Genomic DNA, 23,961 nt, shown 5'->3' on the forward strand with positions numbered 1-23,961 from the left:
GCGCAGATTTGGCAGTCCCTGGTGGCTGTCCTGACCTCCTCGATGGAGTAGGGCAGGTTGCGGGTCTTGATAAAGTAGAAAAAGCGAGTGACCCCCGGGTGGCAGAGGTCCTCGTGGAGAGCTCGGAGGCAGTCCACTTGTGCGGAGGCGCATGTGCCTCGGGACAGGGCATCAGGAGGTTTGTTTAGCTTCCTGGGACGATACAAGATCTTGTAGTTGTAGGTGGAGAGTTCGATCTTCCACCGCAAGATCTTATCGTTTTTTATCTTGCCCCGCTGTGCATTATCGAACATGAAAGCAACCGACCATTGGTCAGTGAGGAGAGTGAATCTCCCGCCGGCCAGGTAATGCCTCCAATGTCGCACAGCTTCTACTATGACCTGAGCCTCCTTTTCGACTGAGGAGTGGCGGATTTCGGAAGCATGGAGGGTACGTGAGAAGAAGGTCACGGGTCTGCCAGCTTGGTTGAGGGTGGCCGCCAGAGCTACGTCAGACGCGTCGCTCTCGACCTAGAAGGGGAGGGACTCGTCGATGGCGTGCATCGTGGCCTTTGCAATGTCTGCTTTGATGTGGCTGAAGGCCTGGTGGGCCTCTATCGACAGGGGAAAAGCTGTGGATTGGATCAGGGGACGGGCCTTGTCTGCATAGTTGGGGACCCACTGGGCATAGTAAGAAAAAAGGCAGTGCTTCAGGGCCTTGGAGCAGTGAGGGAGGGGGAACTCCATAAGGGGACGCATGCGTTCAGGGCCGGGGCCTATAACTCCATTTTGCACTACGTAGCCGAGGATGGCGAGGCGGTCGGTGCTAAACATGCATTTATCCTTGTTGTATGTAAGGTTAAGGATCTTTGCGGTCTGGAGGAATTTTCGGAGGTTCGTGTCGTGGTCCTGCTGGTCGTGGCAGCAGATGGTGACATTATCGAGATACGGGAATGTTGCCCGTAAACCGTACCGGTCAACCATTCGGTCCATCTCGCGCTGACACTGAAGGGAATCCTTAAGAAGTGACAGAGCCACCCGTCTGCCTCGAAGGCAGTGTATTTGCGGTCACTAGTGTGGATGGGGAGCTGGTGGTACGCGGACTTAAGATCCACCGTGGAGAAGACCTTGCAATGCGCGATCCTGTTTACCAGGTCGGATATGCGGGGGAGAGGGTACGCGTCCAGCTGCGTAAACCTGTTGATGGTCTGACTGTAGTCGATGACCATCCTATGCTTCTCCCCGGTCTTTATCACCACTACTTGAGCTCTCCAGGGACTGTTGCTAGCTTCAATGACTCCTTCCCTCAGTAGCCTTTGGACCTCTGACCTAATAAAGACCCGATCCTGGGCACTGTACCGTCTGCTCCTGGTGGCGATGGGTTAGCAATCCGTGGTGAGGTTCGCAAACAGGGAAGGCGGATCGACCTTGAGGGTCGCGAGGCCGCAGACAGTGAGGGGGAGGGGTATAGGGCCGCCGAATTTGAAAGTTAGACTTTGGAGATTACACTGGAAGTCTAAACCTAGGAGTGTGGCCGCGCAGAGGTGGGGAAGGACGTAAAGCCGGTAATTTCTAAACTCCCTTCCCAGGACTGTGAGGTTTGCTACACAAAACCCCTTTATCTCTACTGAGTGGGAACTGGAGGCAAGGGAGATTTTTTGATTAACGGGGTGGACGAGGAGAGAACAGCGCCATACCGTGTCGGGGTGTATGAAGCTCTCCATGCTCCCAGAGTCGATTAAGTAGGACATCTCGTGCCCGTTGATTAGTACTGTTGTTGTAGCAGTTGAGAGTGTTCGAGGCCGGGACTGATCCAGGGTCACCGAGGCTAATCTCAGCAATTGAATGTTCTCTTCGGGCGGTGTGTGGTCAGCCGAGCTGGGGTCCTGGGAGTCCATCCAAGATGGCGGCTCCCATTGGTCGCACATGGCTGGGGGTGGACAAAAAGGCGGCGTCCGTCTATCGAACGTGGCGTCCGCAGGACAAGATGGCGGCGCCCTGGGGCCGCATGTGGCCCTGGAGTAGGAAGATGGCGGCGTCCGCTGGCCGCACGGGGACCGTGGAGAGGTTTGTGGTGGCAGTCCGCATTCGCCGCCGGAGACCGCGGCGACCGCATGGGCCTGGCATACCACCACGAAGTGGCCCTTTTTACCGCATCCCTTGCAGGTGGATGCGCGGTCGGGAATGTAAGCGCGGGTGTTTCTGGAGGCCACATCCAGGGAACCTGCAAGGGCCCGTGTCTCCTTGAGGCTTAGGGTGTCTTTTTCGAGCAATCGCTGGTGGATTTGGGAGGACAGCATACCTGCCACGAAAGCATCCCAGATCAAGAGTTCTGTGTGGTCGCTCGCGAAACTTGCGGGCAGCTGCAGTTTCTCCCCAACACCAGGAGCGCACGGTAGAATTCTTCCAGCGATTCCCCAGGGATTTGTCGCCTCGTAGCTAGCAGATGCCGGGCGTAGACCTGGTTTACTGGGCTAATATAATGTCCTTTTAGCAGCTCTATTGCTGCATCGAAGTCTTCCACGTCCTCGATGAGGGTGTAAATTTCCAGGCTCACCCTCGAGTGCAGGACTTGCATTTTCTGTTCTCCCGTGGGTGTGTTTTCGGCCGTTCCGAGATATCCTTTAAACCACGCCAGCCAGTGCTTGAAGATTACCGCTGAGTTCGCCCCATGAGGGCTGAGTAGCAGACACTCCGGCTTGATTCGGAGCTCCATCCATTTAAATCTAGCTTATTAAATTGATGCACGATCAATGACCACTAAAGTGAGGTTGTAATCCAACTGAAGGCTTTAATAAGCTAGATGTTTCCCACAGCAGCTCAGGTACAGAATGAAGGCTGCTGGGGCGGCACGGGCTCTTATACCCCGCCTTGCAGGGCAGAGCTACCATACACCTTGACCAATAGGAAACATACAATATCTACCAATGGTGTTCCAGCATTGTACCGTAATACCTCTACACAAACTACCACACGTGGGTCCTGGGGTGGAGGGATCCTGGGGTGGGGAGGGGGGGGAGCAGGTTGGGGTGAGGGGGGCACACACGCAATCCGGGGGTTGGGAGCTGCTGTGAGGTGAGGGAAGGGGCTGCTGTGCAGTGTGGGAGGGGCGGTGGGTCGGAGCCGATTTGCAATGTGGAGGGGGGTAGGGGGGGTTGGGACTCGGATGGTTTCTACCACCTTGGCCTGGTGTTGTGGACCTCGCGGTGCGTCGGGTGTTTGAAAAAGATGCTATGAAGCGGCATGTGGTCAGACCTTACCCATCACTTTGTCTCTTTCAAATAGGTGCTGATTAAAATGCTCACAAGTAAAGACAGTGCCCAGGCATTCTTTCTCAATCAGAGCAGAACATTGTTCATTTTACGTTAATATGAATGCAAATGCAACTGGTTGTTTTTGCTGCATGAGGGGTGCTCCTGTCTTACTGGCATCACACTTCAGGGTGACCTCATCATTAACATCATAGCACCTCAACACTGGTGTTGTCATCCCGAAATGCATAACGTTAGAATTAATTTTAATTCTTGTTCTAGGGTGGTATAGTGGCACAGTGGTTAGCACTGCTGCCTCACAGCTCCAAATTAGGGTCCCAGGTTCAATTCTGGCCTCGGCTGACTGCCTGTGTGGAGTTTGCACCTTCTCCCCGTGTCTGCGTAGGTTTCCTCCGGATGCTCCGGTTTCCTCCCACTGTCCAAAGATAATAATGAGAAGAATAATCTTTATTGTCACAGGTAGACTTCAATTAACACCAATGAAGTTACCGTGAAAAGCCCCTAGTCACCACATTCCGGCACCTGTTTGGGTACACAGGGAGAATTCAGAATGTCCAAATTACATAACAAGCACGTCTTTCAGGCTTGTGGGAGCGAGGAAACCCACGCAGACATGTGGAGAATGTGCAGACTCCGCACAGATAGTGACCCAAGCCGGGATTGAACCTAGGACCCTGGCGCTGTGAAACAACAATATTAACCACTGTGCTACCGTGTCACCCATTTTTATCCACCGAAGTCGTAGCTGATGACACCTATCCAGAGGCCACAGACCGACACCGAGACCCACTACAGTGAAGCCAATGCTGCGACTAAGAGCTTGATCGAGCGGTGCTTCGGCCTCTTGAAGTTGTTGCTCGGGTGCCTTCACCACTCTGCAGGGACTCTCCAGTTTGGGTTGCCCGCATCGTGGCTGTGTCCTCCACTACATCGCGCAGTAGAGGGGCGGCATGCTAGAGGAGGAGGAATGCTAGGTCTCGTCTAGCGAGTAGGAAGCGGGGGGAGGGGTGGATGGGCAGGACATGGGGCCAAGGCAGACCTTGGACATGAATGATGGCAATTTTCACAGTAACTTCATTGCGGTGTTAATGTAGGGTTAGGATTAATGTAAGCCTACTTGTGACAATAATATTATTAACCCCTGTCACTCCGGACCCAGCCCCCCAGCCGGGGGGGCATCCCGACATGGTAGGGAATCGTCGAATGTGCCAGGAAGAAGGCATAGAGCACACTGCCCGTGTATCGGGCGCAGATGTGTATGATGCGCAGCTGATGGTCACATATCAGCTGTACGTTAATCAAGTGGAACCCCTTTTAGTTTGTGTCGAGTGGCCTGTCATCTGCAGGTGCTTATAGGGTGACAAGCATCTCGTCGAACATCCCCTGGACCCGAGGCATCCCGGCGATGCCGGTGAACCCCACTGCCTGGGCATCCTGGTGGATCTGGTCCACATTGAAGTGGTTGTACTGAGCCACCTGAGATTCCGGACAGATCCCATTTGGTGCCTGGAAGGGCGTAAAAGTTCAGGGTGACCGTCACCTTGACGGTCACCAGGAGAGGGTATCCTCCCCCAAACCCCCACGGTGCCAGGTGTGCTGTGATCTGGCAGATATGTCGCACTGTCTTTGGCATGCCAGGTCCAGCAGGTTATCAAATGATGGGCACTGTCAGTACACACGAGGCCTCATGTGGTGCCTTCTTGGCACCTCCTCCTCCTCGGCCTGTTGGGCGGCTGGCTCTCTATCTGGGCGGCTGCCACCTGTTCTGCTACTGCACGCTCCGCTGCTGCAGCTTCCTCCTCTCGTGTAGCGCCAGCTCGTATGCCACCGGACATCCCCCAGGGCTAGCAGGAAGGCCACCATTGCTGAATTCCAATATCCAGTGTCTGCGGGGGTGAAAGGCCAACAAGTTAGCATGGTGCATACCCGCATGCCCAACCAGGTCTCCTGGGCTACATGGCACCAGTTGGCACTGCGGGCTCCACTCCTGCATGTCCACCAATCTCCACACCCCTGGCTCCAGCATTGCCTGGCACTTTGGGGGCCTTGGCCCTGGTGCCCGTCCCTGCTGCAGGGGTACCATTGGCTGGTGCTGCCCTTGTCAGGGGTACGCTCCAGGGGTACGCCGGTTTGACGGTTTTTAAAAGCACAAGTGAACCGCCATACGGAGGCGGAATATGAGGAGGCCATGGGGAATTACCGGGTCAGGCTGATCCGGACTGCATTGATGCCACTGTCGAGGTGGTGGAGAATTGTGATTTGGCGACCAGTGGGCACTCGACGCGATTTTGGCGTCGGTACCGATTCTCCGTCCAATCGCGTTGCACGATTTTGCTGTCAGCTAACGGAGACTCCCAGAGAATGATCTACCTTAATTTTCAGGAGATCCACCATCTTTCTTCAATACTGGGCCAGTGACGTTGGATACCTTTTCAATATGGCAGCCGGGCACTAGGTGGACTACGTGCCATCCAGGCCTTCCCCGCCACTAAATACGGTGGAAATGCCCGGATGTATTATTAATGAGGTTGGGACAGGACGATGTGGCATGTTTTCCCACCGGACGTGTTCCCACCCCCACCGGCCGTGTCCCACCCTCACCATGGTACTTACCCACCCATGGCACTTAGTCAAAATGGGAGAATTCCACCCCATGTTCCAAGGGGTGGATCAAATGGCTTCTGCTCTCAAGTCTTTAGACAAGAGGGATCACAACAGAGGTCACATGACTACGACAAGCTTACAACAAGTCGCATTGTACAAAGGCACTTTTCAAAAATGACTAATCTGAAAATTACTTACCTTTCTGTGATGACACACTGACGGCTTGTATTTCCCAAGTAGTAATTGAGTCTTTAAGATAACCAGATACCTCCTTTGTGACAACGCTGATTAAGAAAAAGAAAAATATATTTCCATTGAATACTTCTTGACCAACGCTGTGAACACCTTGACTATAACTGTCATTTATTTGTGAAATCAACTACTGAACTGTTGCGACCCTTTGTTTGACTGTCACCTATTAACCTATATTCAAGATTATACAAACCATTTGAAATGAAATGAAATGAAATGAAAATGAAAATCGCTTATTGTCACAAGCAGGCTTCAATGAATTTACTGTGAAAAGCCCCTAGTCACCACATTCCGGCGCCTGTTCGAGGAGGCTGTAACGGGAATTGAACCGTCCTGCTGGCCTGCCTTGGTCTGCTTTCAAAGCCAGCGATTTAGCCCTGTGCTAAATAGACCCATTTAATATAATAATCTTTATTGTCACAAGTAGGCTTACATTAACACTGCAATTGCGTTACTGTGAAAAGCCCCTAGTCGCCACGCTGTCATGTGAGTGCCCCTTTAAGAAAAGTGTGTTTTAGCAAATGGCTGCAGTGATGTCACTGTGTGGGTGGAGCTGGGCTGTGATTCTGTCTTTTACTTTTGTTTTGAGCTGGAAGCTGCTTTGCGGCTGTGAGTTTTTTGATTTTGTTTTGAGTTGGGAGCTGCATTTAAACAAAGAAGGTGTATTTTTGGTGTCTCTTTCTGCATGCTAAAGAATGTCTCCAGACCACTTGATAGCTTCAAAGTAATACCTGTTTTCTGTAAGGAATACAAACCTACTGTTTTTTAGGAAAAAAGGGTGTTTGGCTTATGGATGTTGTTAGGAAAGTTATTAAGGGTTACCTATAGAGTACTGTATCTTTGCGGGGGGGGGGCCTATTTGTGTTGGTAACTGATAAGATGTTTATTGTGTGTTTGTAAAATGTTAACTGGATACATAGAATAACCACAGTAGTGCTGGGTATGGGTAGGTAATGAGTGTTCTCCCTAACGGCAAGTCCTTGCTGAGTCTGCTGATGCTTCGTGCTGTGTTGTTTTTCTTGGCAGTATACCTCAGCTGGAATGGAAATTGAACCTGTTGCCGCTATTCTAAACCATACACGAGCCAACAAACCAACTCGCTAAGTTAACCAGCAGCTTCCTCTCCTCGGGGGCCACCGATCAGCGTTCGCGCATGACCTGGCCGGGGGGGGGGCTACCTTCTACGCGGCGGCACATTGTGTGGGTCCGTCATGTCGCGCGGGGCCGGCGCAGAAGCAGCCGCTGCGCACATGCGCGGCCCCGTGGCCGGAAGTGCAGGGCCGCGTACCGGCAGTCGGAGCTGCGCAGAGCACTCCGCCGCCATGCTGGCCACTGTGGCCATGGAATCGCTGGGCCAAGTGGCCCGGTGCTTACGCCGGCGGCAACACTTAGCCGCGCTTTGAAGAATCCCTGCCCCTATTTCAGGGAAGAGCAGGAGAGTTCTTGGAGTGTCCTGGCCAATCCCTCAAACAATATCACAAAAAACTATCAACTGGTCACTGTCACACCAGGTCTGTAACAACTGGTCACTGTCACACCAGACCTGTATCAACTGGTCACTGTCACACCAGACCTGTATCAACTGGTCACTGTCACACCAGACCTGTAACAACTGGTCACTGTCACACCAGGCCTGTATCAACTGGTCACTGTCACACCAGACCTGTAACAACTGGTCACTGTCACACCAGGCCTGTATCAACTGGTCACTGTCACACCAGACCTGTATCAACTGGTCACTGTCACACCAGACCTGTAACAACTGGTCACTGTCACACCAGGCCTGTATCAACTGATCACTGTCACACCAGACCTGTAACAACTGGTCGCTGTCACACCAGGTCTGTAACAACTGGTCACTGTCACACCAGGCCTGTATCAACTGATCACTGTCACACCAGACCTGTAACAACTGGTCACTGTCACACCAGGTCTGTAACAACTGGTCGCTGTCACACCAGGCCTGTATCAACTGATCACTGTCACACCAGACCTGTAACAACTGGTCACTGTCACACCAGGCCTGTATCATCTGGTCACTGTCACACCAGGTCTGTAACAACTGGTCACTGTCACACCAGGTCTGTAACAACTGGTCACTGTCACACCAGGTCTGTAACAACTGGTCGCTGTCACACCAGGCCTGTATCAACTGATCACTGTCACACCAGACCTGTAACAACTGGTCACTGTCACACCAGGTCTGTATCATCTGGTCACTGTCACACCAGGCCTGTATCATCTGGTCACTGTCACACCAGGCCTGTATCAACTGATCACTGTCACACCAGACCTGTAACAACTGGTCACTGTCACACCAGGTCTGTATCATCTGGTCACTGTCACACCAGGTCTGTATCATCTGGTCACTGTCACACCAGACCTGTATCATCTGGTCACTGTCACACCAGGCCTGTATCAACTGATCACTGTCACACCAGGTCTGTAACAACTGGTCGCTGTCACACCAGGCCTGTATCATCTGGTCACTGTCACACCAGGCCTGTATCAACTGATCACTGTCACACCAGGCCTGTATCAACTGATCACTGTCACACCAGGTCTGTAACAACTGGTCGCTGTCACACCAGGCCTGTATCAACTGATCACTGTCACACCAGGTCTGTAACAACTGGTCGCTGTCACACCAGGCCTGTATCAACTGATCACTGTCACACCAGGTCTGTATCATCTGATCACTGTCACACCAGACCTGTAACAACTGGTCACTGTCACACCAGGTCTGTATCATCTGGTCACTGTCACACCAGGTCTGTATCATCTGGTCACTGTCACACCAGACCTGTATTTACTGGTCACTGTCACACCAGGTCTGTATCATCTGATCACTGTCACACCAGACCTGTAACAACTGGTCACTGTCACACCAGGTCTGTATCATCTGGTCACTGTCACACCAGGTCTGTATCATCTGGTCACTGTCACACCAGACCTGTAACAACTGGTCACTGTCACACCAGGTCTGTAACAACTGGTCACTGTCACACCAGGTCTGTAACAACTGGTCACTGTCACACCAGACCTGTAACAACTAGTCACTGTCACACCAGACCTGTAACAACTGGTCACTGTCACACCAGACCTGTATCAACTGGTCACTGTCACACCAGACCTGTATCAACTGGTCACTGTCACACCAGACCTGTATCAACTGGTCACTGTCACACCAGACCTGTAACAACTGGTCACTGTCACACCAGACCTGTATCAACTGGTCACTGTCACACCAGACCTGTAACAACTGGTCACTGTCACACCAGACCTGTATCAACTGGTCACTGTCACACCAGACCTGTAACAACTGGTCACTGTCACACCAGGTCTGTATCAACTGGTCACTGTCACACCAGGCCAGTATCAACTGGTCACTGTCACACCAGACCTGTAACAACTGGTCACTGTCACACCAGACCTGTATCAACTGGTCACTGTCACACCAGACCTGTAACAACTGGTCACTGTCACACCAGGTCTGTATCAACTGGTCACTGTCACACCAGGCCAGTATCAACTGGTCACTGTCACACCAGACCTGTAACAACTGGTCACTGTCACACCAGACCTGTAACAACTGGTCACTGTCACACCAGACCTGTAACAACTGGTCACTGTCACACCAGACCTGTATCAACTGGTCACTGTCACACCAGACCTGTAACAACTGGTCACTGTCACACCAGGTCTGTATCAACTGGTCACTGTCACACCAGGCCAGTATCAACTGGTCACTGTCACACCAGACCTGTAACAACTGGTCACTGTCACACCAGACCTGTAACAACTGGTCACTGTCACACCAGACCTGTAACAACTGGTCACTGTCACACCAGACCTGTATCAACTGGTCACTGTCACACCAGACCTGTATCAACTGATCACTGTCACACCAGGTCTGTATCAACTGGTCACTGTCACACCAGGTCTGTATCATCTGGTCACTGTCACACCAGACCTGTATCAACTGGTCACTGTCACACCAGACCTGTATCAACTGGTCACTGTCACACCAGACCTGTATCAACTGGTCACTGTCACACCAGACCTGTATCAACTGGTCACTGTCACACCAGGTCTGTATCATCTGGTCACTGTCACACCAGACCTGTAACAACTGGTCACTGTCACACCAGACCTGTAACAACTGGTCACTGTCACACCAGACCTGTATCAACTGGTCACTGTCACACCAGACCTGTAACAACTGGTCACTGTCACACCAGACCTGTATCAACTGGTCACTGTCACACCAGGTCTGTAACAACTGGTCACTGTCACACCAGACCTGTAACAACTGGTCACTGTCACACCAGACCTGTAACAACTGGTCACTGTCACACCAGGTCTGTAACAACTGGTCACTGTCACACCAGACCTGTAACAACTGGTCACTGTCACACCAGACCTGTATCAACTGGTCACTGTCACACCAGGTCTGTAACAACTGGTCACTGTCACACCAGGTCTGTAACAACTGGTCACTGTCACACCAGGTCTGTAACAACTGGTCACTGTCACACCAGGTCTGTAACAACTGGTCACTGTCACACCAGACCTGTATCAACTGGTCACTGTCACACCAGACCTGTATCAACTGATCACTGTCACACCAGGTCTGTATCAACTGGTCACTGCCACACCAGACCTGTATCAACTGGTCACTGTCACACCAGGTCTGTAACAACTGGTCACTGTCACACCAGGTCTGTATCAACTGGTCACTGCCACACCAGACCTGTAACAACTGGTCACTGTCACACCAGGTCTGTATCAACTGGTCACTGTCACACCAGACCTGTATCAACTGGTCACTGTCACACCAGGTCTGTAACAACTGGTCACTGTCACACCAGACCTGTATCAACTGGTCACTGCCACACCAGACCTGTAACAACTGGTCACTGTCACACCAGACCTGTATCAACTGGTCACTGTCACACCAGGTCTGTAACAACGGGTCACTGTCACACCAGACATGTAACAACTGGTCACTGTCACACCAGGTCTGTAACAACTGGTCACTGTCACACCAGGTCTGTAACAACTGGTCACTGTCACACCAGGTCTGTAACAACTGGTCACTGTCACACCAGACCTGTAACAACTGGTCACTGTCACACCAGACCTGTAACAACGGGTCACTGTCACACCAGGCCTGTAACAACTGGTCACTGTCACACCAGGTCTGTAACAACTGGTCACTGTCACACCAGGTCTGTAACAACTGGTCACTGTCACACCAGACCTGTATCAACTGGTCACTGTCACACCAGGTCTGTAACAACTGGTCACTGTCACACCAGTCCTGTATCAACTGGTCACTGTCACACCAGGTCTGTAACGGTGCCTTTTCCTGCCCTCACCCTGAACTGAAAAATCTGAGACTTTGCTTCAAATTTCCACCTTTCCAATACCTGCACATGATTCATCTCTGTCTTTTTCTTCCACTGCCTCAACATCTTCGCCTCCATTTCTGAGAGTAGGCTATCAACAATTTCAACTACTCCAGACACTGCTTCCGATAAAGACTCTATTCCACTCTCCGAGTTTCTCCATCTCCACAGCATCTATTCTGAGAATGCAACATTACATACTTGTGTTTCCAATATGCCTTTCCTTTCCTTCACCTCCTCCCCCACCCACCCTAACCATGGTTTACAGGGTCCTTGACTGTGTTCACCTACTTCTGCTTTCACCCCTTCCTCCCCCTCCCACAACTACAAGAGGCTCCACTCACCTTCCGCCCATTAGCAACTGTTTCCAAAGGATCATGCTCAGCCATTCCAACACTTCCAGAATGATGCCATCACCAAACAAACTTCCCCTTGTGTCCCAAATGATGCTGTCCCGTCACAACAACCTGATCCACTCCCAACAAACTGGTCCGTCCCTGTGGCACCTGTACATGCTCGCACAGGAGATGCAACTCCTGTTTTTTGGAAATTATATTTATTAAATTTCAACATTTCATACAAAAGAATATAAAAGATATGGGTCTGGGTTCTCCCTTTCTGAGACTAAGTGTTGACATCAGCGGAGAATGTGCGGAATTTTATGGTAGAAAAATTGGCACCACGCTTGCATCGATTCCGATACCACAAATGGGCTAGCATCGGTGCCACATGGAACACAATCAATTCCACTAAAAACAATGCCGGACTGACACTCAGGAGGCTGACAAGCTGCAGTCGCACATAAACGATCCTCCCCCACACTCACAGCGGCCCAGCCAGCAAGATGGCTGGAAGGACAGCAGCGTCATGGTTCAGATGCTGAGCTGGAGATCCTCCTGGATGCAGTGGAGGGGAGGTGGATGACCCTATACCCAGGCCCGGGATGAAGGCCGGCAGATGCCGCCGTTCACCCTGCCTGAGCGCAGATGGCAGAGGCAGTCAGCTCCGTGGGCGACATCGTCCAGACCGGCATCCAGTGCAGGAGAAAACAGCACAACCTCCTCAGGGCGGCTGGAGTGAGTTGGCAGCACCGTGCCCCTGGGACTAATCCCCTCCCCCTCCCGGGATGCTGAATCCCCACCCTGCCCCACGTGCCAGCACCTATGCCAGCCGCCATGGCCGGGTGCCCTGGTCACTGAGGCCACCAGCTGCCCACCCCCTGGGCTGCATGAGTTGGACTGTCTAAAAGTTTTGTTGTATTTGTTTACCCACCACCCCCCCTCCCCCAGGAGAAGCTGCGCACAACTTCCGGAAGCGGCCGAGCAGAGGGCCCTGAGCATGGCCAGCGCCCAGAGGTAAGGGACGCCGCCTGAGTTGCGGTTCCCCATACACATGGGTCGAGATCCCCCCTTACTCCCGCACCCCCCATCCCCACACTACCCTCACCCCCACACCACCCTCAGCCGACACCACCAACCCCCCCACCCCTCCGTGCCCACCCCCCCACCCGATTCCACCCCCCCCAAGCCCATGGTCTAATCATACATGTCGTCTTGTCTCTTGCTGGAGATGTGGGTCCATCCGGTGTCCCCTGTCCCCAGCCGGTGCCGGAGCCGGTGCCCCCGAACAGCCGAGCGCTGACGGGGCAAGCAGCCAGAACACCAGCCCTCTACCCGAAACCCCGTGGCTCGGGTCGCAGGAGGACACGGATTTGTCCGTCACAGCTGTCTCCAACGCCCTCCACCAGCCCAGAGACACTCACCTCGATTGGGCACTTTCGTGAAGAGGCTCCTGGGACACTATCTGGTGCACACCTCACAGCTGGTCCAGTACAGCAGGTAGGAGCACCCAAGGAACCAGGCGGTCAGAGGGCGGGCTGGCCCCAGGAACTAGCTGCCATGCAGACAGGTCCCGGGCTTCTGGAACGTTTAGTCGCAACCACAATGCAGATGCAGTCAGAGGGTCACATGAGGGAATGTCAGCGAACATCCAGCACCTGCAGGCGAAGCAGGAGGAGTACACCCATCTGCAGGAGCAGGAGGTGGCGCTGGCCATGCGTGCCTCCCAGGTCGCACGGGTGGCGTCCGCGGTGGACACAATGGGGGTGGGGGGGGGGGGGGCGATGGTGTCGGATATGGGTCAGTGTGTCCAAGGCCTGGGGCATTCTGTGCAGGCAGTGGCCAAGGCCCAGGACAGGGCTGCCCTCTCACAGGCAGTCATGTGCCAGAGCCACCTGGACATTGCCCCGGCTCCCAGAGGGAGGTGGCCCAGTCCCAGAGGGAGATGGCGCAGTCACTGCCCGATGTGACACAGACCCAGAGGGTGGTGGCACAGTCGCAGCGTGATGTGGTGCAGTCCCAGACGGAGATGGTCCACCCCCTGTGCGCCATGGCCGTGAGCATGCAGCGGAGTGGGCAGCAGAGGGGCAGGTAGCAGCCACCCAGGCTGGAGAGCTGGCTGCCCTACAGGCCGAGTGTCTTTAAGACAGAGTGACCATAAGTCAGAGATAGATAGGTTCTTGATTAAAAAAGGGATCAGGGTTTATGGGGAGAAGGCAGAAGAATGGGGATGAGAAAAATATCAGCCATGATTGAATGGAGGAGCAGACTCGATGGGCCGAGTGGCCTAATTCTGCTCCTATGTCTTATGGTCTTATGGACCCTGACCGACACCAGAGCGGGCCTCCAGGACTGGCACCGCCAGGTGACAGGGGAATCTCAGGGGATGGCTACGCTCACCCCCCCCCCCCCCCCCCGTCCCATTGAGTAGCCCGGGGGCCATCGGACACCCCGAGGTGATGGGGCCCTGAATGGAAAGTGAGGGGGTGTGGAGTTGGGATGTGGTGTCTGTGCCCCTGGCCAGCTCTCCCTCCAATCCCCCCTCCTAGTTGGTGAACCTGGAGGCGATCAGAGCGTCCGTGCACATTGGCCCCGGCGCGCAAGTCAAGCTGCTTCCCATGCTTGATGTCCTATTCGTCGTCCCCTTCCCGCTTCCTCCTCGTCGGACAAGGCCTACCATTCCTCCTCACCCTCCTCCTCCAGCACATTGCCCCTCTGCTGCGTGATGTTGTGAAGGGTGCAGCTGGTTAGTCAGTCTCTCGGTGGCGTGAGAGCAGCTGGTTAGTCAGTTTCAGCGGGGGCATTGCGGAAGGAGGGTGCTGGGAGGTAAGTCAACCTTTAAAAGCACTTCTCTTTGCAGGGGCAGGCCAGTCGATTTCGGTGGCGTGAGAGCAGCTGGTTAGTCAGTTTCAGCGGGAGCATTGCGGAAGGAGGGTGCTGGGAGGTAAGTCAACCTTTAAAAGCACTTCTCTTTGCAGGGGCAGGCCAGTCGATTTCGGTGGCGTGAGAGCAGCTGGTTAGTCAGTTTCAGCGGGAGCATTGCGGAAGGAGGGTGCTGGGAGGTAAGTCAACCTTTAAAAGCACTTCTCTTTGCAGGGGCAGGCCAGTCGATTTCGGTGGCGTGAGAGCAGCTGGTTAGTCAGTTTCAGCGGGAGCATTGCGGAAGGAGGGTGCTGGGAGGTAAGTCAACCTTTAAAAGCACTTCTCTTTGCAGGGGCAGGCCAGTCGATTTCGGTGGCGTGAGAGCAGCTGGTTAGTCAGTTTCAGCGGGAGCATTGCGGAAGGAGGGTGCTGGGAGGTAAGTCAACCTTTAAAAGCACTTCTCTTTGCAGGGGCAGGCCAGTCGATTTCGGTGGCGTGAGAGCAGCTGGTTAGTCAGTTTCAGCGGGAGCATTGCGGAAGGAGGGTGCTGGGAGGTAAGTCAACCTTTAAAAGCACTTCTCTTTGCAGGGGCAGGCCAGTCGATTTCGGTGGCGTGAGAGCAGCTGGTTAGTCAGTTTCAGCGGGAGCATTGCGGAAGGAGGGTGCTGGGAGGTAAGTCAACCTTTAAAAGCACTTCTCTTTGCAGGGGCAGCCCAGTCGATTTCGGTGGCGTGAGAGCAGCTGGTTAGTCAGTTTCAGCGGGAGCATTGCGGAAGGAGGGTGCTGGGAGGTAAGTCAACCTTTAAAAGCACTTCTCTTTGCAGGGGCAGGCCAGTCGATTTCGGTGGCGTGAGAGCAGCTGGTTAGTCAGTTTCAGCGGGAGCATTGCGGAAGGAGGGTGCTGGGAGGTAAGTCAACCTTTAAAAGCACTTCTCTTTGCAGGGGCAGGCCAGTCGATTTCGGCGGCGTGAGAGCAGCTGGTGAGTGGTGAGTCAGTTTCAGCAGGAGCTGAGACTTTTTCTCTTTTCTTTAAATTAGTTTTTTAGGCGGGATCAGGAAGTCGACCCGCGGACGTCTGGGAAGACCCTCACCAATAAATTCTGGTGGAGAGGAAACCCGAGACACTACACGTGTAGTGTCTCCCACCCGTCCTCCTCCTCTAACCTAATAATAAAACCCATTGGTCTGAGGTAAGTACCATATTTTTATTATATTATTATTATTTTTTATAAAAATTTAATTTAGTTGTTAGCCAGATCTTGGTAGAAAGTTGGAGGAATGGCAGGGAAGGGAGTACAATGTTCCTCCTGCAGGATGTTTGAGGTGAGGGATGCAGTTAGTGTCCCTGCTGATTTTACCTGCAGGAAGTGCTGCCATCTCCAGCTCCTCCAAGACCGAGTTAGGGAACTGGAGCTGGAGTTGGAAGAACTTCGGATCATTCGGGAGGCAGAAGGGGTCATAGATAGCAGCTTCAGGGAATTAGTTACACCAAAGATTGGAGATAGGTGGGTAACTGTAAGAGGGACTGGGAAAAAACAGTCAGTGCAGGGATCCCCTGCGGTCGTTCCCCTGAGAAACAAGTATACCGCTTTGGATACTTGTGGGGGGGACGACTTACCAGGGGTAAGCCATGGGGTACGGGCCTCTGGCACGGAGTCTGTCCCTGTTGCTCAGAAGGGAAGGGGGGAGAGGAGCAGAGCATTAGTAATTGGGGACTCTATAGTCAGGGGTACAGATAGGAGATTTTGTGGGAGCGTGAGAGACTCACGTTTGGTATGTTGCCTCCCAGGTGCAAGGGTACGTGATGTCTCGGATCGTGTTTTCCGGGTCCTTAGGGGGGAGGGGGAGCAGCCCCAAGTCGTGGTCCACATTGGCACCAACGACATAGGTAGGAAAGGGGACAAGGATGTCAGGCAGGCTTTCAGGGAGCTAGGATGGAAGCTCAGAACTAGAACAAACAGAGTTGTTATCTCTGGGTTGTTGCCCGTGCCACGTGATAGTGAGATGAGGAATAGGGAGAGAGAGCATTTAAACACGTGGCTACAGGGATGGTGCAGGCGGGAGGGTTTCAGATTTTTGGATAACTGGGGCTCTTTCTGGGGAAGGTGGGACCTCTACAGACAGGATGGTCTACATCTGAACCTGAGGGGCACAAATATCCTGGGGGGGAGATTTGTTAGTGCTCTTTGGGGGGGTTTAAACTAATGCAGCAGGGGCATGGGAACCTGGATTGTAGTTTTAGGGTAAGGGAGAATGAGAGTATAGAGGTCAGGAGCACAGATTTGACGTCGCAGGAGGGTGCCAGCGTTCAGGTAGGTGGTTTGAAGTGTGTCTACTTCAATGCCAGGAGTATACGAAACAAGGTAGGGGAACTGGCAGCGTGGGTTGGTACCTGGGACTTCGATGTTGTGGCCATTTCGGAGACATGGATAGAGCAGGGACAGGAATGGATGTTGCAGGTTCCGGGGTTTAGGTGTTTTAGTAAGCTCAGAGAAGGAGGCAAAAGAGGGGGAGGTGTGGCGCTGCTAGTCAAGAGCAGTATTACGGTGGCGGAGAGGATGCTAGATGGGGACTCTTCTTCCGAGGTAGTATTGGCTGAAGTTAGAAACAGGAAAGGAGAGGTCACCCTGTTGGGAGTTTTTTATAGGCCTCCAAATAGTTCTAGGGATGTAGAGGAAAGGATGGCGAAGATGATTCTGGATATGAGCGAAAGTAACAGGGTAGTTATTATGGGAGACTTTAACTTTCCAAATATTGACTGGAAAAGATATAGTTCGAGTACAATAGATGGGTCGTTTTTTGTACAGTGTGTGCAGGAGGGTTTCCTGAAACAATATGTTGACAGGCCAACAAGAGGCGAGGCCACGTTGGATTTGGTTTTGGGTAATGAACCAGGCCAGGTGTTGGATTTGGAGGTAGGAGAGCACTTTGGGGACAGTGACCACAATTCGGTGACGTTTACGTTAATGATGGAAAGGGATAAGTATACACCGCAGGGCAAGAGTTATAGCTGGGGGAAGGGCAATTATGATGCCATTAGACGTGACTTGGGGGGGATAAGGTGGAGAAGTAGGCTGCAAGTGTTGGGCACACTGGATAAGTGGGGCTTGTTCAAGGATCAGCTACTGCGTGTTCTTGATAAGTATGTACCGGTCAGACAGGGAGGAAGGCGTCGAGCGAGGGAACCGTGGTTTACCAGGGAAGTGGAATCTCTTGTTAAGAGGAAGAAGGAGGCCTATGTGAAGATGAAGTGTGAAGTTTCGGTTGGGGCGATGGATAGTTACAAGGTAGCGAGGAAGGATCTAAAGAGAGAGCTAAGACGAGCAAGGAGGGGACATGAGAAGTATTTGGCAGGAAGGATCAAGGAAAACCCAAAAGCTTTCTATAGGTATGTCAGGAATAAGCGAATGACTAGGGAAAGAGTAGGACCAGTCAAGGACAGGGATGGGAAATTGTGTGTGGAGTCTGAAGAGATAGGCGAGATACTAAATGAATATTTTTCGTCAGTATTCACTCAGGAAAAAGATAATGTTGTGGAGGAGAATGCTGAGTCCCAGGCTAATAGAATAGATGGCATTGAGGTACGTAGGGAAGAGGTGTTGGCAATTCTGGACAGGCTGAAAATAGATAAGTCCCCGGGACCTGATGGGATTTATCCTAGGATTATATGGGAGGCCAGGGAAGAGATTGCTGGACCTTTGGCTTTGATTTTTATGTCATCATTGGCTACAGGAATAGTGCCAGAGGACTGGAGGACAGCAAATGTGGTCCCTTTGTTCAAAAAGGGGAGCAGAGACAACCCCGGCAACTATAGACCGGTGAGCCTCACGTCTGTAGTGGGTAAAGTCTTGGAGGGGATTATAAGGGACAAGATTTATAATCATCTAGATAGGAATGATATGATCAGGGATAGTCAGCATGGCTTTGTGAAGGGTAGGTTATGCCTCACAAACCTTATTGAGTTCTTTGAGAAGGTGACTGAACAGGTAGACGAGGGTAGAGCAGTTGATGTGGTGTATATGGATTTCAGCAAAGCGTTTGATAAGGTTCCCCACGGTAGGCTATTGCAAAAAATACGGAGGCTGGGGATTGAGGGTGATTTAGAGATGTGGATCAGAAATTGGCTAGCTGAAAGAAGACAGAGGGTGGTGGTTGATGGGAAATGTTCAGAATGGAGTACAGTCACAAGTGGAGTACCACAAGGATCTGTTCTGGGGCCGTTGCTGTTTGTCATTTTTATCAATGACCTAGAGGAATGCACAGAAGGGTGGGTGAGTAAATTTGCAGATGATACTAAAGTCGGTGGTGTTGTCGATAGTGTGGAAGGATGTAGCAGGTTACAGAGGGATATAGATAAGCTGCAGAGCTGGGCTGAGAGGTGGCAAATGGAGTTTAATGTAGAGAAGTGTGAGGTGATTCACTTTGGAAGGAATAACAGGAATGCGGAATATTTGGCTAATGGTAAAGTTCTTGAAAGTGTGGCTGAGCAGAGGGATCTAGGTGTCCATGTACATAGATCCCTGAAAGTTGCCACCCAGGTTGATAGGGTTGTGAAGAAGGCCTATGGAGTGTTGGCCTTTATTGGTAGAGGGATTGAGTTCCGGAGTCGAGAGGTCATGTTGCAGCTGTACAGAACTCTGGTCCGGCCGCATTTGGAGTATTGCGTACAGTTCTGGTCACCGCATTATAGGAAGGACGTGGAGGCTTTGGAGCGGGTGCAGAGGAGATTTACCAGGATGTTGCCTGGTATGGAGGGAAAATCTTATGAGGAAAGGCTGACGGACTTGAGGTTGTTTTCGTTGGAGAGAAGAAGGCTAAGAGGAGACTTAATAGAGGCATACAAAATGATCAGGGGGTTGGATAGGGTGGACAGTGAGAGCCTTCTCCCGCGGATGGATATGGCTGGCACGAGGGGACATAACTTTAAACTGAGGGGTAATAGATATAGGACAGAGGTCAGAGGTAGGTTCTTTACGCAAAGAGTAGTGAGGCCGTGGAATGCCCTACCTGCTACAGTAGTGAACTCGCCAACATTGAGGGCATTTAAAAGTTTATTGGATAAACATATGGATGATAATGGCATAGTGTAGGTTAGATGGCTTTTGTTTCGGTGCAACATCGTGGGCCGAAGGGCCTGTACTGCGCTGTATTGTTCTATGTTCTATGCCGTCACGATGTCGGCGACCCTCTCAGCATCATACTGGGGGGCCGCTCAAGTGCGGTCCAGGCACCTGAACCGCATCTTCAAGAGGCCGAAGCACATGTCAGTGTTCTCCGAGTGTGCCAGGATGAAGGCGTCGTGCACACTGCTATCGGGCTCAGAGGTGCACGATGCGCAGCTGATGGACACAGACCAGTTAGACGCTCATTGAGTGGTACCCCTTTCGGTTTCTGTAGAGCAGCCTGAATCCGCAGGTGCCCGTAGGGAATGTACGATCCGGGTGTACCTGTGCACTGAGGCCTGTGAGATCCCGGACAAGTCCCCACTCGCTGCCTTGAAGGACCCCTTGACGTAGAAGTTCAGGGCGACCGTCACCTCGATGGTCACCAGGAGAGGGTGTCCAACCCCATATCTGGTAATGTGCCACACTGTCTCTCTGCTCAGCCGGAGTCTTCGACAGCATGCCCGGTTCGGTAGGTCCTCAAATGTCAGGCTCTACCAGCACACACTTGGCCTCATGCAGCGCCTCCTTGGCGCAGCCCCCTCCTCGGCCTGTTGGGCAGCCAGCTCTCCAGCCTGGCCGGCTGCCACCTGCCCCTCTGCTGCTCGCTCTGATGCTGCCCGCTCCACTGCTGCTCGCTCTGATGCTGCCCGCTCCACTGCTGCTCGCTCTGATGCTGCCCGCTCCACTGCTGCTGCAGCTTCCACCTCATCTTCAGGCGGCTCCCGCTCATATGGCTGCAGGGCATCCCGCAGAACTGCGGCGACCACTAGGGTGGCCACCAATGCTGGTGGAACTCCAAAAGCCATTGTCTGTAGAGGGTGAAAGGCCAACATGTTAGCATGGTGCATACTCCCCGTGCCCAACGGGTTCAACGGGCTACACTGTGGTCCCAATTGGCAGTGCAGGCTCTGTCCCCGCATGTACCTCTCACCCCGCATGTGTCCCCGCCCCACACCCTCACCCGTCTTCCATCGGTGGTCAGCAGCATGGCAGCCTCTGGCCCGAACGCCCAGGGATATCTTTGGCTGGCACTGCCCTCACAGTGGGCTGCTGTGGGCGTGGTCCGCCGGTGGGTGGAGGCCAGTTGGGTAGGGAATTTGGGGCATGGCGGGGCGGTGTGTAGTGGGGTGCGGGGGTGTGCACCCCATATGGCCGGTGTCACTGTGTAGAGCCAGGGGCTGAGGTGGGTGGTCAGTCGGTGCGCAGAAAGATGGCCACCGTAATGGTGGTCGGTGCCTGGACACCGCCCCAGTCCCGTGGAACATAGAACATAGAACATTACAGCGCAGTACAGGCCCTTCGGCCCTCAATGTTGCGCCAACCTGTGAAACCACTCTAAAGCCCATCTACACTATTCCCTTATCGTCCATATGTCTATCCAATGACCATTTGAATGCCCTTAGTGTTGGCGAGTCTACTACTGTTGCAGGCAGGGCATTCCACACACTTACTACTCTCTGAGTAAAGAATCTACCTCTGACATCTGTCTTATATCTATCTCCCCTCAATTTAAAGCTATGTCCCCTCGTGCTGGACATCACCATCCGAGGAAAAAGGCTCTCACTGTCCACCCTATCCAATCCTCTGATCATCTTGTATGCCTCAATTAAGTCACCTCTTAACCTTCTCCTCTCTAACGAAAACAGCCTCAAGTTCCTCAGCCTTTCCTCATACGATCTTCCCTCCATACCAGGCAACATTCTGGTACATCTCCTCTGCACCCTTTCCAATGCTTCCACATCCTTCCTATAATGCGGCGACCAGAATTGCACGCAATACTCCAAATGCGGCCGCACCAGAGTTTTGTACAGCTGCAACATGACCTCATGGCTCCGAAACTCAATCCCTCTACCAATAAAAGCTAACACACCGTACGCCTTCTTAACAACCCTCTCAACCTGGGTGGCAACTTTCAGGGATCTATGTACATGGACACCATAGAACATAGAACATAGAAAATACAGCACAGAACAGGCCCTTCGGCCCACGATGTTGTGCCGAACCTTTGTCCTAGATTAATCATAGATTATCATTGAATTTACAGTGCAGAAGGAGGCCATTCGGCCCCCCGAGTCTGCACCGGCCCCCGGAAAGAGCACCCCACCCAAACTCAACACCTCCACCCAACACCTAGGGCAATTTGGACATTAAGGGCAATTTATCATTGGCCAATTCACCTAACCCGCACATCTTTGGATTGTGGGAGGAAACCGGAGCACCCGGAGGAAACCCACGCAGACACGGGGAGGACGTGCAGACTCCGCACAGACAGTGACCCAAGCCGGAATCGAACCTGGGACCCTGGAGCTGTGAAGCAATTGTGCTATCCACAATGCTACCGTGCTGCCCTTGAGAACAAATAAATCTACACTATATCATTTAACCGTAATCCATGTACCTATCCAATAGCTGCTTGAAGGTCCCTAATGTTTCCGACTCAACTACTTCCACAGGCAGTGCATTCCATGCCCCCACTACTCTCTGGGTAAAGAACCTACCTCTGATATCCCTCCTATATCTTCCACCTTTCACCTTAAATTTATGTCCCCTTGTAATGGTTTGTTCCACCCGGGGAAAAAGTCTCTGACTGTCTACTCTATCTATTCCCTTGATCATCTTATAAACCTCTATCAAGTCGCCCCTCATCCTTCTCCGTTCTAATGAGAAAAGGCCTAGCACCCTCAACCTTTCCTCGTAAGACCTACTCTCCATTCCAGGCAACATCCTGGTAAATCTTCTTTGCACCTTTTCCAAAGCTTCCACATCCTTCCTAAAATGAGGCGACCAGAACTGTACACAGTACTCCAAATGTGGCCTTACCAAAGTTTTGTACAGCTGCATCATCACCTCACGGCTCTTAAATTCAATCTCTCTGTTAATGAACGCGAGCACACCATAGGCCTTCTTCACAGCTCTATCCACTTGAGTGGCAACTTTCAAAGATGTATGAACATAGACCCCAAGATCTCTCTGCTCCTCCACATTGCCAAGAACTCTACCGTTAACCCTGTATTCCGCATTCATATTTGTCCTTCCAAAATGGACAACCTCACACTTTTCAGGGTTAAACTCCATCTGCCACTTCTCAGCCCAGCTCTGCATCCTATCTATGTCTCTTTGCAGCCGACAACAGCCCTCCTTACTATCCACAACTCCACCAATCTTCGTATCGTCTGCAAATTAACCAAGATCTCTCTGCTCCTCCAAACTGCCAAAAATTTTACCATTCGCCCAGCACTCTGTCTTCCTGTTATTCCTTCCAAAATGAATCACCTCACACTTTTCTGCATTAAACTCCATTTGCCACCTCTCAGCCCAGCGCTGCAGCTTATCTATGTCCCTCTGTAACATCCTTCCACACTGTCTACAACTCCACCGAACTGCTAAATCACCCTGAATCCCATGCCTCCGTATTTTCTGCAGTAGCCGACCGTGGGGAACCTTATCAAACGCTTTACTGAAATTCATATACACCACATCAACTGCTTTATCCTCATCCACCTGTTTGGTCACCTTCTCAAAGAACTCCATAAGGTTTGTGAGGCACGACCTACCCTTCACAAAACCGTGTTGACTATCTCTAATCAAATTATTCCTTTCTAGATGATAATACATCCTATCTCTTATAAACCTTTCCAAGATTTTGCCCACAACAGAAGTAAGGCTCACTGGTCTATAGTTACCGAGGTTGTCTCTACTCCCCTTCTTGAACAAGGGGACAACATTTGCTATCCTCCAGTCTTCTGGGACTATTCCTGTCGACAAAGATGACTTAAAAATCAAAGCCAAAGGCTCAGCAATCGCCTCCCTTGCTTCCCAGAGAATCCTAGGATAAATGCCATCCGGCTCAGGGGACTTATCTATTTTCACACTTTCCAGAATTGCTCACATCTTCTCATGAACCTCAAGCCCTTCTAGTCTAGTAGCCTGAATCTCAGTATTCTCAGGGGCTGGTTTAGCACACTGGGCTAAATCGCTGGCTTTGAAAGCAGACCAAGGCAGGCCAGCAGCACGGTTCGATTCCCATACCAGCCTCCCCGACAGGCGCCGGAATGTGGCAACTAGGGGCTTTTCACAGT

The 23,961-nt window shown here is 52.2% G+C and overlaps 1 protein-coding gene across 1 annotated transcript in view; it reads right to left on the reverse strand.

The window, feature by feature from the left end:
* Nucleotides 1–23,961, reverse strand: part of LOC140403206 (complement C3-like) — a 294,404-nt gene that overhangs the window by 121,085 nt on the left and 149,358 nt on the right. Inside the window, exon 19 of the mRNA XM_072490959.1 lies at nucleotides 6,053–6,138. Coding sequence (XP_072347060.1) covers nucleotides 6,053–6,138 — 86 coding nt within the window. The remainder of the gene's footprint in view (nucleotides 1–6,052; nucleotides 6,139–23,961) is intronic.

Source organism: Scyliorhinus torazame, chromosome 27 (genome assembly GCF_047496885.1).
Source record: "Scyliorhinus torazame isolate Kashiwa2021f chromosome 27, sScyTor2.1, whole genome shotgun sequence".
Lineage (NCBI taxonomy): Eukaryota > Metazoa > Chordata > Chondrichthyes > Carcharhiniformes > Scyliorhinidae > Scyliorhinus > Scyliorhinus torazame.